A 16,198-nucleotide genomic window follows, 5' to 3' on the forward strand; every position below is an offset into this window, starting at 1 on the left:
TCCTACACACACATACAAAACCAGCTCTGCCAATCCAGGCTCTAGAACCTGCATTTGAAATCCCTTGTTTTCAGGGGATATAGCTTTTACTCAACCTTTTGCACATGCTTTTATCTTGGGTGATACTTCTATTCTTTCAGACACTTCTTTGTGATATGTTCTTTATATTTATCCTGGATATAAGGCAGCAGTTAATTCCAACTCAGAACAGTATACTCTCTGGTAGAACATTATTCTTCCACCTCGGCTGAATAAACTTGCTGTTAAGATTAAAAGCAAAAAACGACTACTAATTCTAAAATAAATACACAGAGAAATTTATCCTTTGCATAAGATTTCTGTGCACTCTAGGCAGAATGTCAGTTTAAAAAGCCTGTTATTAAAAAAAATCAGGGACCAAAAATATTCTGAAGCCAGATGTGAAATTTCCTGAAGATTTTTTGAATAACCCATTATAAAATTAATTTTAACTCATGAGTGGATTGATAGATTTACTTGTAAATTCCAAGACAATGTATTTTATACTGAAAGAGTAAAGGCTGTAAATGCCAGGAAGACATACTTTTACACTTAATAAAGATCATCAGTCTGAAGAACAGACAGGTAAGTATGACGGTACTTAAAGGCATATGAAAACATCATGGGGCTGGAAATGGGAAGGACACATAATAGAAAAAGGACCTTGCAAAAGACCTGAGACAGAAAGAAAGAGAAGTGGCAAGTACTGCTGCAGAAGTAAAGCTGTAGACATAGCATACTGGAAGTGAGCTGAGGTGTCCTCTGTCTCTATAAGCTTGAAATTTGACTGTAAACTATCCAGAATCTAGTGAAAGAAGGAGGCCTCAACAGCTGTGAACTAGAATTCTCGGCATTAACAGGACTGATTAATTGGATATGCTAAAAAGAATGGCTGTGTGTGACAGGTTCAGTCACAGAGATCCCCTTGAGACTGTCACCTAATATGCTGAAATGCTATCACCTACCTGCCCTCTGGAGTGCCCCACTACATTGTCCTGCTGAGCCAGACCCTCTGGTCTCCTCCAGCGCTGGCAAAGAGTTGAGATCACTACCCACTGCAGAGTAAAACAGACACTGAGATCAGATCAGCTCTGGAAAGACTCAGTCAAAAGGCTTGACGCAACACCAGTATTCCCGCAGGCTTAGTACTTGGGTGACCACCCAAGAGAAAAAAGTACAGCACCCAAAATGAGTTCCAGCATTGAATCATAGGGTTGGAAGAGACCTCAGGAGGTCATGAAGTCCAGCCCCCTGCTCAAAGCAGGACCTTGCATCAGATGACTTGGTCACATGTCTTAAACGACCAACCAGTGTCCAGGCTTTCAGGAAGAATGAGACTATTCACAAATCACTGTCCAGAATACTGGGCCACTAAGCTCCTTGAATAATACTTATGGTCCTCTCTAAGTAGAGAAGATGGAGTCCTGCGAGGTGGGTTGGAAATGGGAGGGAGCACAGGCTATAAGGGCAGAGAAAAAGGAGGGTCAGGGCAAAACTGGAAGGAAAGATCAAATCAATATCTTAGATGCGTATATAAAAATGCAAGAAGTATGGGTAATAAGCAGGAAGAACTGGAAGTGCAAATAAATAAATACAACTATGACATTGTTGGCATTGCAGAAACTTGGTGGGAAAATACACGATTGGAATGTTGGTATGGAAGGGTACAGCCTGCTCAGGAAGGACAGACCGGGAAAAGGGAGGAGGTGTTGCCTTGTATATTAAAAATTTACACACTTGAACTGAGGTGGAGATGGACATAGGAAACGGATGTATTGAGAGCCTCTGGATTAAGCTAAAAGGGGTAAAAATCAAGGGTGATGCCCTGCTAGGAGATGGAAGAGGTGAATGAGGCTTTTTTTAAACAACAAACAAAATCATCCAGGGCCCAGGATTTGGTAGTAATGGGGGACTTCAACTATCCAGATATATGTCGGGAAACTAACACAGTGACACACAGACTATTAAAAAAGTTCTTGAACTGCATTGGAGACAACTTTTTATTTCAGAAGGCTGAAAAACCTACCGGGGGGAAGATGTCCTAGATTTGATTTTAACAAATAGGGAGGAATTGGTAGAGAACTTGAAAGTGAAAGACAGCTTGGGTGAAAGTGATCATGAAATCATACAGTTCACAGTTCTAAGGAAGGGGAGAATGAAAAACAGCAAAATAGAGATAATGGATTTCAGGAGGGCAGATTTGGTAAACTCAGAGAGCTGGTAGGTAAGGTCCCATGAGAAGCAAAACTGGGGGAAAAAACAGCTGAAGAGAGTTGGCAGTTTTTCAAAGGGACATTATTAAGGGCGCAAAAGCAAGCTATCCCGGTGTGTAGGACAGATAGAAAATATGGCAAGAGACTGCCTTGGCTTAACCAGGAGATCTTGTGTGATCCCAAAATAAAAAAGGAATCATATAAAAAATGGAAACTAGGACAAATTACGAAGGATGAATATAGGCAAACAACACAGGAATGCAGGGGGGAAGATTAGAAAGGCAAAGGCACAAAATGAGCTCAAATTAGCTATGGGCATAAAGGGAAACAAGAAGTCTTTTTATAAATACATTAAAAGCAAGAGGAAGACCAAGGATAGGGCAGGCCCATTGCTCAGTGAGGAGGGAGAAATGATAACGGGAAACTTAGAAATGGCAGAGATGCTTAATGACTTCGTTTCTGTCTTCACTGAGAAGTCTGAAGAAGGAATGCCCAACATAGTGAATGCTAATGGGAAAGGGGTAGGTTTACAAGATAAAATAGAGAAAAGAACAAGCTAAAAATCACTTAGGAAACTTAGATGTCTGCAAGTCACCAGGGCTTGATAAAATGCATCTAGAATACTCGAGGAGGTATCTGAGCCATTAGCTATCATCTTTGGAAAATCATGGGAGACAGGAGATTCCAGATGACTGGAAAAATGCAAACACAGTGCCCATCTATACAAAGGGGAATAAGAACAACGCAGGAAACTACAGACCCGGTCAGTTTAACTTCTGTGCCAGGAAAGATAATGGAACAAGTAATTAAGGAAATTATCTGCAAACACTTGGAAGGTGGTAAGCTGATAGGGAATAGCCAGCATGGATTTGCAAAGAACAAATCATGTCAAACCAATCTGATAGCTTTCTTTGATAGGATAATGAGCCTTGTGGATAAGGGAGAAGCAGTAGATGTGGTATACCTAGACTTTAGTAAGGCATTTGATACGGTCTCGCACAATATTCTTATCAATAAACTATGCAAATACAACTTAGATGGGGCTACTATAACGTGGGTGCAAAACTGGCTGAATAACCATACTCAGAAAGTAGTTATTAATGGTTCTCAATCCTGCTGGAAAGGTAAAATGAGTGTGGTTCCGCATGGCTCTGTATTGGGACTGGTTCTGTTCAATATCTTCAACAACGATTTAGATATTGGCATAGACAGTACACTTATTAAAGACAAATGCAAAGCACTCCACTTAGGAAGCAACAATCAGTTTCACACATACAGAATAGGAAGCGACTATCTAGGAAGGAGTATGGCAGAAAGGGATCTAGGGGTTATAGTGGACCACAAGTTAAATATAAGTCAACAGTGTGATGCTGTTGCAAAAAAGCAAATATGATTCTGGGATGCATTAACAGGTGTGTTGTGAACAAGACAGAAGAAATCATTCTCCTGCTCTACCCTGTGCTGGTTAGGCCTCAGTTGGAGTACTGTGTCCAGTTCTGGGAACCGCAGTTCAAGAAAGATGTGGACAAATTGGAAAAGATCCAGAAAACAACAACAAGAATGACAAAAGGTCTAGAGAATATGACCTATGAAGAAAGGCTGAAAAAATTTGGCTTGTTCAGTTTGGAAAAAAGAAAATTAAGTGGGGGACATGATAGTGGTTTTCAGGAATCTAAAAGTTTTTAACGGTCAGGGAGGTCAAACACTGGAATAAATTGCCTAGGGAGGTTGTGGAATCTGCATCTTGGCAGATATTTAAGAACAGGTTAGATAAATGTCTATCAGGGATGGTCTAGACAGTACCTGGTCCTGCCATGAGGGCAGGGGGCTGGATTCAATGATCTCTCAATGTCCCTTCCAGTCCTAGCATTCTATGATTCTATTAACATGCTCAGATTAGTAAACAGGTTTATACTTCATATTTCTACCTCCAAATACTGGAACAATACATGAACCAAATAGAATATACACATTCAGCAGATTATAACCTTTCTAGTGATACGTTAAAACATGTATTTAGCACAAAGCATCTTGCAGTTATACATATTCATATTCACAAGCATAAAGAATATGGCATGCAGTGTCATACTGTGCATCAAAACTACATAGGATAGCCAATATTTAGCTGGACCTAGTACTTCTACTCTTCAGAAAAGCTACTGTGACACACTTGTATCACTATTACCATACTACTTGTGTAGTTACTTAAACAGAAATGCAGATTAAGATTTGAACAAAAAAGCAGTCCAGTAGCACTGTAAAGACTAACAAAATAATTTATTAGGTGATGAGCTTCCGTGGGACAGACCCACCGGTATGGCTATGATCTGAAGAAGTCGGTCCATCCCACGAAAGCTCATCACCTAATATATTATTTTGTTAGTCTTTAAAGTGCTACATGACTTCTTTTTTGCTTTAATAGTATATAGACTAGCACAGCTATCTCTCTATTAATATTAAGATTTGAGTTATTGTTGGTTGCTTAATCCATAATTATTTGAATTACACATCTGGTTTTAATTTTACCTCCAAAGAAGAGAAATGGGAGAAGAGTTGAACACTAAGTTGTATATCTAACCCGCCCACTGCGCCCCCCAAAAAATAAAATAAAATAAAAAAAAAAAAAGCAGAAAGGCCTGCCAGGTTTCTAAGAAGGTATTGTAAAATACAGATCTGAATCTGACATAACATGGAAACAAACATGACGAGTTTGCATTAAAACTCTTTACAAAAAATGAAAAGTCCTGCGGCACCTTATAGACTAACAGATTTATTGGAGCATAAGCTTTTGTGAAGACGCACTTTGTCAGTTGCCCACAAAATCTTATGTTCCACAGTTGGTCTATAAAATGCCACAGAACTTCTTGTTGTTTCTACAGCTGCAGACTAACATGGCTACCCCTCTGATACTCTTTAGAAATCTCAAAAATAACTTAGTAACGCCAGTTTTTTTCTTGTTTTTTTTTTTAAATAAAAAGAATACTTTGCTCTTTATCATCTGCTTGCAACTCTGACAATACTCAACGCCAATAACAGGGTCACATTTCATAAAGATTAGAGGATTGTTAGCTGCAGTAGAATAGTTTAATGCAAAAAATCCAAATCCAAACTAAAACATTGTGTAAACTATGTAATATCTTAACAGGTATAAAGATTTTGACAGCATTGTTTCTACTGCACAAACACTTCTAGACCCACAAAACAGGAAAGGACAGACTAAATACTAACAGATCCACAAAGAATTTATTGCATACAAACCCCTGCTAAAATCTCACCAACACTATTCTGAAAGCACCAATCAAATCATAGTCACAGGAGACTGCAAAATCTAATGTCCAGTATTGTACTAATGTTTCACTTTTTAAGCAGTGCCACTCTCTCTCTCTTCCTGTGTGTATAATGCTACACTTTTTAAGCAGTGCCTCTCTCTCTCTCTCTGTCTGTATATAATGCAATTGATGTTCCTTTTTTTAGAAATATTCCGAATTCTATGCAATAAGCTTTCAGGGGTAAGACCCAATTCACCAGATTCCAGTGAAGTGGACCTTACTCACGAAAGCTCATTACCTAATAAATTAAATTGTTAGTTTTTAAGGTGCTAAAGGACTGCTGGGGTTACTTTGGTTGTTTGGTTTGGTTTGATTTTTGGTGAAGCTGCAGACTAACATGCTACCCCTCTGAATTATATGTTTGTGAACCATAATACCATAAAGCATACAGAAACAACTAACAAAAGCTGAGTCAAAACAAACGGAAACCATATTTTTTTAAAACTATTGTGCCACTCTTTTTGGAAGAGATGAGTACTGAGAAGACATTATGATGCTACAAGTACTGCTAGTGTATTTTTCATCAGCCAGAATTACCAAGACCACATCACAACAAACAGATATCTTTAACTTGACTTTAGTGACCTCGTTTGCTGATTATAGTTACTTCATATGAGAAAGACACAAGAAATTATAATTTCAGAGGTCATTGTGTTCATTGAGATCCCACATGAAAAAAGATGCAATACTTTTAACCATGTTTGAATTGCTTAGTTTAGAACTGATGTACAGAATGATTTGTATACCAGAAATCCAAAATGCAACACTGTCAGAAACATTATGGACTATTGTTGCAGAGTGCCATCCCAGAAAATGCTTCCTTGTGGCATGGTATTGCGCTCCTTTCCTAACCACCCAATAACTAAGTCACAGTCTACAGCAGGGGTGAGCAAACTTTTTCCACTGGGCCCCACTTTTTGTCCCTGCAATCAAAAGGGGCCCCCGGACAGTGTGGAATGAAGCAGTGGTCGGCTGCACATTGCCCAGGTTGGGGCTGGGGAGCAAAGCAGGGCCAGCTTCTTGCTCCAGCTGTAATAACTGGCACATTTTATTAATTATTAAATTAATTAATTAATTAATTGATTATTAATCCCCTATTCCCCAGGGATGCTAGATAGTAAAGCTTGTATTGTATCAATCCAGGAAAGAACCTTCCCTCTTAACCCACGACAACTTACTTTACTTAAGAGCCTTTGGTGAGGGCATTTGTCAAAGACTTTCTGGAAATCTATGTACACTACATCCACTGGCTCCCCGCCTTGTTCACATGCTTACCAACCCCCGTGTGCTCGCCCCCCCCCAAAAAAAAGAACTCTAGCAGATTAGTAAGACATGATTTCCCTTTACAGAAACAATGTTGACTGTTCCCCCAACAAATTATGTTCATCGACGTATCTGACAATTCTATCCTTTGCTAAAGTTCCAACTAATTTGCCCAGTACTGACATTAGACTTACACAACTGTAATTGTCAGGATCACCTCTAGAGCCCTTAAATATGCCGTTACATTAGGTATCGTCCAGTAATTAGGTACAGAAGATGATTTGAAGGACAGGTTACAAACCCGTTAGTAATTCCACAATTTCATATTAAAGTTTTCAGAACTCTTCAGTGAATGCCATCTAGTCCCAATGACTTGTTACTGTTAATTTTATTAATTTATTCCAAAACCATCTCTAATGACACCTTAATCTGTAACAGTTCTTCGTATCTGTCACCTAAAATGAATGGCTCAGGTATGCGAATCTCCCTAACACCCTCAACCATGAAGACTGAAGCAGAGAATTTATGTAGTTTCTCTGCTCCTTTAGCATCTCCATCATCTAGTTGTTTAGTAGGCTTCCTGCTTCTGATGTAGCAGGGGATTATGGGAGGGAGAGGGAGTGCCTGCTTGGGGGGACGGGCAGGGGAGTTTCACATTTACAAAAAAAACAACCCCCTACAGAAATTTCTGTGCATGGGCCTGACCTGGCCCTGAGTGTGGTGTTGGAAGTATTTCAGAGAATGCCACCCTTGAAGTCCTGGATTTCAACCTCTTCCCTAGCAGCCTAAATTTGGCCTCCAGGACTTCTCTCCTATCCTTACCTATGTCACTGGTACCTACATGTACCACAACCACAACCACAACCACAACCAGCACTACACATAAGACTATTTAGATGTCTCTATTGATACACAACCTTCACACCAGAAAGTCAAGTTACCATGTGGTTCTCCTGATCATTGTAAACCCAGCTGTCTACATTTCTAATAATCGAATCCCCCATTAATAACACCCATCTTTTCTGTCAAAGTCTGAACCAGCCTCCACCCCCCACTACTCATGGAGGAGTGGGGCTCAGTGGACGGAAAGGATGCAGCAGAGCAGAATAGACTCACTCACACCACATCTTGAGTGCTTTACAATGCACATTTCTCTTCAGAAGAAAAAGGACTGTAAACTATCTAAACTCCTACTTTCCATATGGGGCCACAATAGGGGCACCCTTAAGTCACCCAGCAATATTGTCAATCCATCCAACTACACACTCAGCCCAGCAGAACAATCTGCCCTTTCTCGAGGACTCTCATTCTGCCCCACCACCCCCACAAACTTGAGACAGTTCTGTGGTGATCTAGAAGCCTACTTTTGCCATCTCTGACTCAAGGAATACTTCCAACACAACACTGGTGCACTGATCCACAGGTACCCTCCCACCTGCAGTACAAGAAAAAGAATTCCTCATGGACTCCCCCAGATGGTCAAAATGACAAACTGGCCCTATACATGCTTTGCCAATGTGCACAGGCAGAAATTGTGGAAAAGCGGCACTGCTTACCCCATAACCTCAGCCGTGCAGAACACAACGGCAACAACAGCCTCAGAAACAACTCTGACATTGTCATCCAAGAGGCCGACAAAGGAGGTGTTGGCGTCATCATGAATAGGACAGAATATCAAAAGGAGGCTGCCAGGCAGCTCTCCAATATCACATTCTACAAGCCTCTATCCCAGGATCCCAATGAGGAATACACAAAGAAAAGACAGCATCTGCTCAAGACCCTCCCTATAAAAACACAGGAACAAATCTACACAGACACACCCCTTGAACCCAAACCAGGTTTATTTTATCTTCTGCCCAAGAGTCATAAACCTGGGAATCCTGGACCCCCCCATCATCTCAGGCATTGGCACCCTCACTATAGGATTGTATGGATATGTGGCCTCTCTACTTACACACTATGCTACCAGCACTCCCAGCTTTCTTCAAGATACCATCAGCTTCCTCAGGAAACTACAATTCATTGGTGACCTTCCTGAAAATACCATCCTGGCCACCATGGATATAGAGGCCCTTTACCCCAATATCCCACATGAAGATGGACTCCAAGCTGTTAGGAACATTATCCCTGATGAGACCAAAGCACAAATGGTGGCAGAGCTTTGTGACTTTGTCCTCATCCACAACTATGTGAAATTTGATGACAATTTACACCTTCAAATCAGCGGCATTGCTATGGGCACTATTCCAAATTTGAGGACAATTTATACCTTCAAATCAGCGGCACTTCTATGGGCACCGGCATGGCCCCACAGTATGCCAACATTTTTATGGCTAACCCGGAACAACGCTTCCTCAGTTCTCATCTCCTAGCTCCCCTCCTCTACCTGAGCTACACTGATGACATCTTCATCATCTGGACCCATGGGAAAGAGGCTCTTGAAGAGTTCCACTCTGATTTCAACAGTTTCCACCCCACCATCAACCTCAGTCTGGACCAGTCCACATGAGAGATCCACTTCCTGGACACCAATGTGCAAATAAGTGATGATCACATAAATACCACCTTATGCTGGAAACCCACGGACCGCTACACTTACCTACATGCCTCCAGCTTCCATCCAGGGCACACTATACAATCCATTGTATACAGCCAGGCATTAAGGTACAACTGCATTTGCTCTAATCCCTCAGACAGAGGCAACCATCTAGAAGACCTTTACCAAGCTTTCCTGAAACTACAATACCCACCTAAGGAAGTGAAGACAGATTGACAGAGCCAGACGGGTACCCAGAAGCCACCTGCTACAAAACAGGCCCAACAAGGAAAACAAGAGAACACCACTGGCCATCACATACAGCCCCCAGCTAAAGCCCCTCCAGTGCATCATCAGTGTTCTACAACCCATCCTGGACAACGATCCTTCACTCTCATAGACCTTGGGAGGCAGGCTTCTCCTTGCCTACAGCTTGCCAACCTTAAACAAATTCTCACCAGCAACTACAGACCACAAACACAGTAACTCTAAACTTGGAATCAATCCCTGCAACAAACCTCACTGACAACTCTGCTCATGTATCTACACCAGCGATATCACCACAGGACCTAACATCAACCATGCTATCAGGGGCTCTTTCATCTGCACATCTACTAATATAATATATGCCATCATGTGCCAGAAATGCCCCACTGCAATTTACATTGGCAAACTGGACAGTCTCTATATAAAAGAATAAATGGACACAAATCAGACATCAGGAACGGTATCATACAAAAACCTGTAGGAGAACACTTCCATCTCCCTGGACACTCAGTAACAGATTTAAAAGTAGCAGTCCCACAACAAAAAAATTCAAAAATAAACTGTAAAGAGAAATTTCAGAGCTGCAATTTATTTGCAAATTTGACTCCATCAACCACGGACTGAACAGAGACTGGGAGTGATTAGGCCCTGACAAAAGCAGTTTCTCTGCGCTGGAAGTTCATACCTCCACATTAGACTAACAATGAGCCACATCCCTCCCTGAATGATGTGACTTGTTTTTTCTCCTCTCTTGATGTATACTACTGATAATGGGCCATTTCCACCCTGACTGAATAGACCTTGTCAGCTTTGGCACTCCCTTTTACTGGGACCCCACCCTTTTTAAATACTCCTCCAAACCACACCCCCATCATGCATCTGACGAAGCGGGTCTTTGCCCACGAAAGCTTATGCTCCAAAATATCTGTTAGTCTATAAGGTGCTACAAGACTTCTTGTTGTAACTGCACAATGCAAACAGGAAACATTTATATTTTATGCTATTTAATTCTTGACTTCTTCCAAATATCAATTCCATTTACTACAATCATGAAATAACAGAGATAAATAAAGAAATGAGTATGCTGCAGTACCATGTGTAAGATACTAATACTTCTCAGACTAACACTATTTCTAAGTAATTATTACTGCTGCAGGGATTATGTGCCAAAAAAATAAAAATTTTGCACAAAAAAAATCCCAAAATTCCACACATTTTATTTGCCAAAACAGTGCAATATAATCACACCAGTGTTATTGCCATGGTAATTTACACGAATTGCAGTTTAAATAAAAGTCAAAATAACTATTCAACATTTCCTAAACACGTGAAAGTAAAGTTATACTTGGTAACTAATAATATAATGTAAATAAAAATTCAGGATTATCAAACAGAAAAAAAAACCAGAATATAATTTTAAATTGTTCAGACTTTCACACACACAGTTTTGTCCTGGATGCGGCTGTGTACTTAGGAAGTGCTTGGTTCTGACTATCCTGGCATTTTACCGACTCCTTTGTAAATAATGAATTTGTCTTAGTCCCTTTTTTTTTTTTAATGGATAAGTAAAATAAACTGCCTTATGCCATTTGGCACAGGAAAAAAATGAGAAAGCACACAGATCTAAGCTAGGGATTTCAGGATTTCCTTACTGTCATTTATAACAAGGTTCTATGCTCGGGTGTGGGGGGGAGGGACGATTCAGTAAGAATATGAACAGGTAACTAAGAATAGGTATGCTGCTACATTTGTGCCTCAAGAAAGAGATCAATTAACTCAGGCAGGCTGCTTCATCTGTGCCTGGATCCTGAATAATAAAAAGCCCCCACCCTTACATGCCAAAGAGCTGCACTCCCAAGAGAGACGAACGCATTCTCTCTCTTTCTCTCTTGTTGGCACACACATATGCCATCCCTGACCCTTCTAACAGTGATCACATAGGCAGGGGCACCATTTAGGGGTGCTTGGGTGCTGTAGCCACCCCAACCCCTGTCCCCCGAAGTTTGATCACTTGACTGTCATACTTTAGATCTACTTAAAGCACAGGCCCCAGCCCCAGAAATAGCTCTTAACTGCAACAGAGCTAGTGCTGCTCCATGCTTGCTTTAGGGTAGGAAGTTTGTTTACAAACAGAGGGAGGCAGAGTGATTAAGATAACCAAAGGCTCTCCTCACTCAATTAACTGAAGGATCATTAGATGATAATGAAAACTGCAAGATACCCTAATTAAAAGATATAAAATAACCAGGAGAAATAAACTTTGGTGTACTCCAGAGTCAGCAGTGGTGCCAGTGCTCTTCAATTTATTCATAAATGACCTTGAAAAGGAGTTAAACAGTGCAGCGGCAAAATATGAAGATGATACAAAATTACTCAAAATAGTTAAATCCAAAGCTGACTGCAAAGAATTACAAAGGGCTCAAGGAGGACAGGTCCATCAATGGCTACTAGCCAGGATGGGCAGGGATAGTATCTCTGTCTTCTGCCAGACGCTGGGAATGGGCAACAGGAAATTAATTACTTGATGATTGCCTCTTCTGTTCATTCCTTCTGAAATACCTAGCATTGGCCACTGGTGGAAGACAGGATACTGGGCTAGATGGACCAACCATTAGTCTGTCCCGGTCTGGCCATTGTAATTCTTATATAGAACCCAGATGTATCTGTCCTTTCTGTAACCCCCTAGACTAGACACTATCCTACTTCCCTCCTAAATTTGACATAGGACCCTGGAGTCTGATTAAGTGGGTTTTGCCCACGAAAGCTCAAAACCCAATAAATTTATTAGTCTCTAAATGGCATGGAACTGCTTGTTATTTAGGAAGATACATACTAACATGGCTAACGCTCTGAGACTGCCATCCACAGAGTTAGTGACAAAGTAAAAATATACACTAAAATGTTAAGCCTAACCAGTGTCCCTTAATTGATTTGGCACAAGATGTCAGAATATGTTAGTATTAAATATCAGATCCACTCAACTCTGTTTTTTCCTTTATATAGGAATTAGATACAGTGTTCCTGTTAGTTAATTGCCTAAGTTATCTGACAAAATAGCTAGAGTTTTCAAGTGCTTTAGTATCTCCCGGAAAGAAGCGATATGTGCAGGGGGATGGGGTGCAGACAGGATCAGTTCACTTTCCCATCCCCTTCTCTCCAACTTGCTTCCATACTGGTGAAGCAAGTATCCTCACTTGCCACCGCCTCCCCCTCAACCCACTCGCCATGCCTTTGCTCTCAGCACAAACAAGCTGCATACACTACCAATATCTGAACTAGTGCCCCTGCATGCAGGCATTCACACCCAATCTTATCTCTGAGGCTGCTCTAGGCATGCTGAAACAGAGGTGCTGCCCAGGCTGCTGGGGAAGAGCCACATGTTCCCTGAATTGTTTCGTTAGGTTTTTTGTTTGTTTTTTTCTATTCTGCAAGTGAGGCCTAGAAAAATACAGGCCACATGAATGGGGGCGCAGAATTCCCCCACCCTGTGACAGTTAATGTGGCAGCAGGCATCAACCCAAAACTTTAAACATAAGCAAATAAAAATTAAAGAAAGATATCCTTAAATCCTTGCCATATTCCTATTGCCTACAAAACTGCTAACACCACACTTCAAAACTCTAAGACTTTTAGTTCCATCTCCAAACGGATATCAAAAAGCAACACACACTCCAGCTACATCAAAGTCACATTTTAACACAAAGCTTTAACAGAAACTTCAGCAATGCTACAACTTAATCACTTCCTAAACGCAAAGAGAGTGAAAGGTTTGCTGATCAGTAGAATGACGTATCTATTAAGATTTTTGTGAATGTAAGTTTGGTAAAGTTGTACGATGTAGTGTTCTGTAATATTGACTGGAGATGGAAAGGAAAATTTTACTGAGTCTCCAACCAACAGCACTGTAGAAAATACAATGCCCTACATCTGTGAACCAAATCTGCACCAACTCAACATAAAAAAATCAAATACAGTGTCTATTTTTTCATCACTTTTTTATAATAATTCTGAAAAACAAAGAGCACTAGTGTCCAAATTAATATTCCATTGCAGCCACAAGTAAGGTGTGACATCGTTCCACTATAACAATCTTAATAGGCCTGATCTTTTCTAATTTTCTAAAGCAGGTTTGGGACTGTTTAGAACTTAAATTGATTACTACCTGAAACTCGATGGAATTCCAGGTTGTATGCTTTTCTGAAATGGGATCTTTATATTACCATTTATTGTATATCTACTCAGATAAAGAAGTAAGGTTCTGCTATGTTGTACAATGAGACCTGAGTTTGACTTCTGTTGCTATCTTCTCGTCTCCTTAAGTTTCAACAAACAGATCACCACTCAAGTATCTACCTGCCTTCTGAAATTTAAACAAAGTCAACTCTGCTTAACACTTGAACCAAAGTCCCTCCCAAAAATAACTTGGTGCAATACACATATCATGCATGCATCAGAATAAAAGGCAATTTCTTATAGAACCTCATCTTTCCGTTTCAACTGCACTTCTGCAAAACTGTCTCATTAGATGATCACGCTCCACTTTTTCCCATAACTATGGGTACTATCATATATTACTGCTGACACCTTGTGAGTATAATCATAGTCAAAAGATCTCATTGTAAAAAAGTGTCACAAAATCATATCTATTGGGGAAAATTTAACTCTAAATGTACTTAATTTACATGATTAAAACCTGAATCTCCAACTTTAAAGATAGGTTAGTGGAGAGTCTGGATTCTTTTTCCATATAATGATTTGTCTTTCTCACTGTTGCAGTTTCCAATGTAATAACTCTATCTGTGGTCTAATAACCCATAAAGATGAGTCTAGAAGACTATGTAGGGTCATATGTCAATTAAACACACATACTGTACATATATGGCAGGAAAAATAACTATTAAGATCAATGGTTAATATGACTTAAAATTCAATATGAAGTTTAACCGAAGATATGGATTAAAAAATACGCATAAGGATGATTCTTCATTTACTTACCACTGGACCTGTTTTTGCGGTTTGATTTTCCACCTGTAAGTAGCATCTTGAGACTGTTTCGAAACATGGCTGCACTATTCTGCTATGTGGACCTCAAAATCTGTGTAAAACAAAACAGAGGTACAGTTTGGCATATGAGTATAAGCTTTGATTTGTCAAAATGGAAACAATTTGGAAAAACAGTAACAGGAGCTAATAATAAAAACTTCAAATCATTACACTGACATCAGAAAAACAGACCATAAAACATTAAGGCATTCTCTAAAAAATATAAATACACACATTCAAATTTAAATTGCCACTCATAACATCTATCATTTCAAATACCTTTATTCATCTAGACTGACCATTTTCAGTATGATAATGATTTTTTTCAGCACTGTTCAGTGCCAGTGCCCACATTAAACAGTTAGGCCAGATTATTAACTAGCTTGGTTTTAATACGTTTGAAAAGGTATGAGAGTCGGCCAAATCAGTCTCCAGTTACGGCAGGAACTGTGGCACAGTTCAGATCTGTCAGTCTTCTTGACACCGACCTGCAGACTACAAGGTAGGGTCTATAGCTTCAAGGGCCACTAAACATCACTTAGGTCAATCAGCTGACATAGTTATTAAATATAAAAAAGGACAAACAGAAGAGTCCATACTCAGAAAAGCTTAAGGTGGCTAATATTAATAACTAGTATTGTTTTCTCAGGCAACGTCAGGTGTCCCCACATTGTGGGACATGCTCAAAATATTCAGAGGGATGGCATGGCAGGGCCCAGGCAAGCCAAAACAGAAAGCAAAGGGGTAGTGCCACCCAGCCCTGCTCTGCCCACAGCTTCACTCGAGATATGGCTCTGCTTCTGGCTTCAGCCCATCTTTCCCCCTGACTGTATCTCCACTTTCATCCCAGCCACCGCCCAAGCCCCAGCTTACAACTGCAGCTCTGCTTCCAACTCCAACCCTGCACCAAGATGCAGTCCAGCCTGTGACCTCTTTCCCCTGTCCACATTCCACTACTCACCACAAAACTGGGGTGCAGATAGGAGTAAGGTGGACAACTATGAAAAGTGTACGTGTGCCTTGTAGGAAAAAAAACAAACACACAAACAAAACCCACCTTCCAACACATTCCTGAAAGGAGCATGAAGCAGGGGCCACATCTACACTAGCAAGTTCTTTCAAAAAATAAGGCTCTTTTTGAAAGAACACATGGAGCACCCACACACACAATGTGCTTTTGCCATCCAAAATTGAAAGAATGCAGCTCTTCTTCTGGAAGCCCTCTTCCACTGCCAGATAGGGAAAGTGCTTCCTTTCAAAACCTTTTTTGAAAAACAAAGCATGTGCAGCTGCTCCCTGGGCCCTTTATTTGAAAAAGCAGTCCTCATGATATCAGATTTTTCGATCCCTGGCCCGTTCTTTTGAAAAAGCAGGGACTGAGTGGATGCTCTCTATCAAAAGAGCAGATTGATCCACTTTTTGTGTGTGGACGTGCTCTTTCGAAAGAAGAGATCTTCCAGATTGCTGTAGTGTAGTGTAGACATGGCCAAGAAATGCTAATAACCCCCCACCCCCCAACCCAAATTAGG

The 16,198-nt window shown here is 40.5% G+C and overlaps 1 protein-coding gene across 1 annotated transcript in view; it reads right to left on the reverse strand.

The window, feature by feature from the left end:
- Positions 1 to 16,198, reverse strand: part of TANC2 (tetratricopeptide repeat, ankyrin repeat and coiled-coil containing 2) — a 703,794-nt gene that overhangs the window by 510,325 nt on the left and 177,271 nt on the right. The window contains exons 3-4 of the mRNA XM_074978796.1: positions 14,622 to 14,721; positions 984 to 1,073 (exon numbers count right to left, since the gene is read on the reverse strand). Of these exons, the coding sequence (XP_074834897.1) occupies positions 984 to 1,073; positions 14,622 to 14,688 (157 nt within the window). The 5' untranslated portion in view covers positions 14,689 to 14,721. The remainder of the gene's footprint in view (positions 1 to 983; positions 1,074 to 14,621; positions 14,722 to 16,198) is intronic.

The sequence above is a fragment of the Carettochelys insculpta genome, chromosome 28 (genome assembly GCF_033958435.1).
Source record: "Carettochelys insculpta isolate YL-2023 chromosome 28, ASM3395843v1, whole genome shotgun sequence".
NCBI classification, from domain to species: domain Eukaryota; kingdom Metazoa; phylum Chordata; order Testudines; family Carettochelyidae; genus Carettochelys; species Carettochelys insculpta.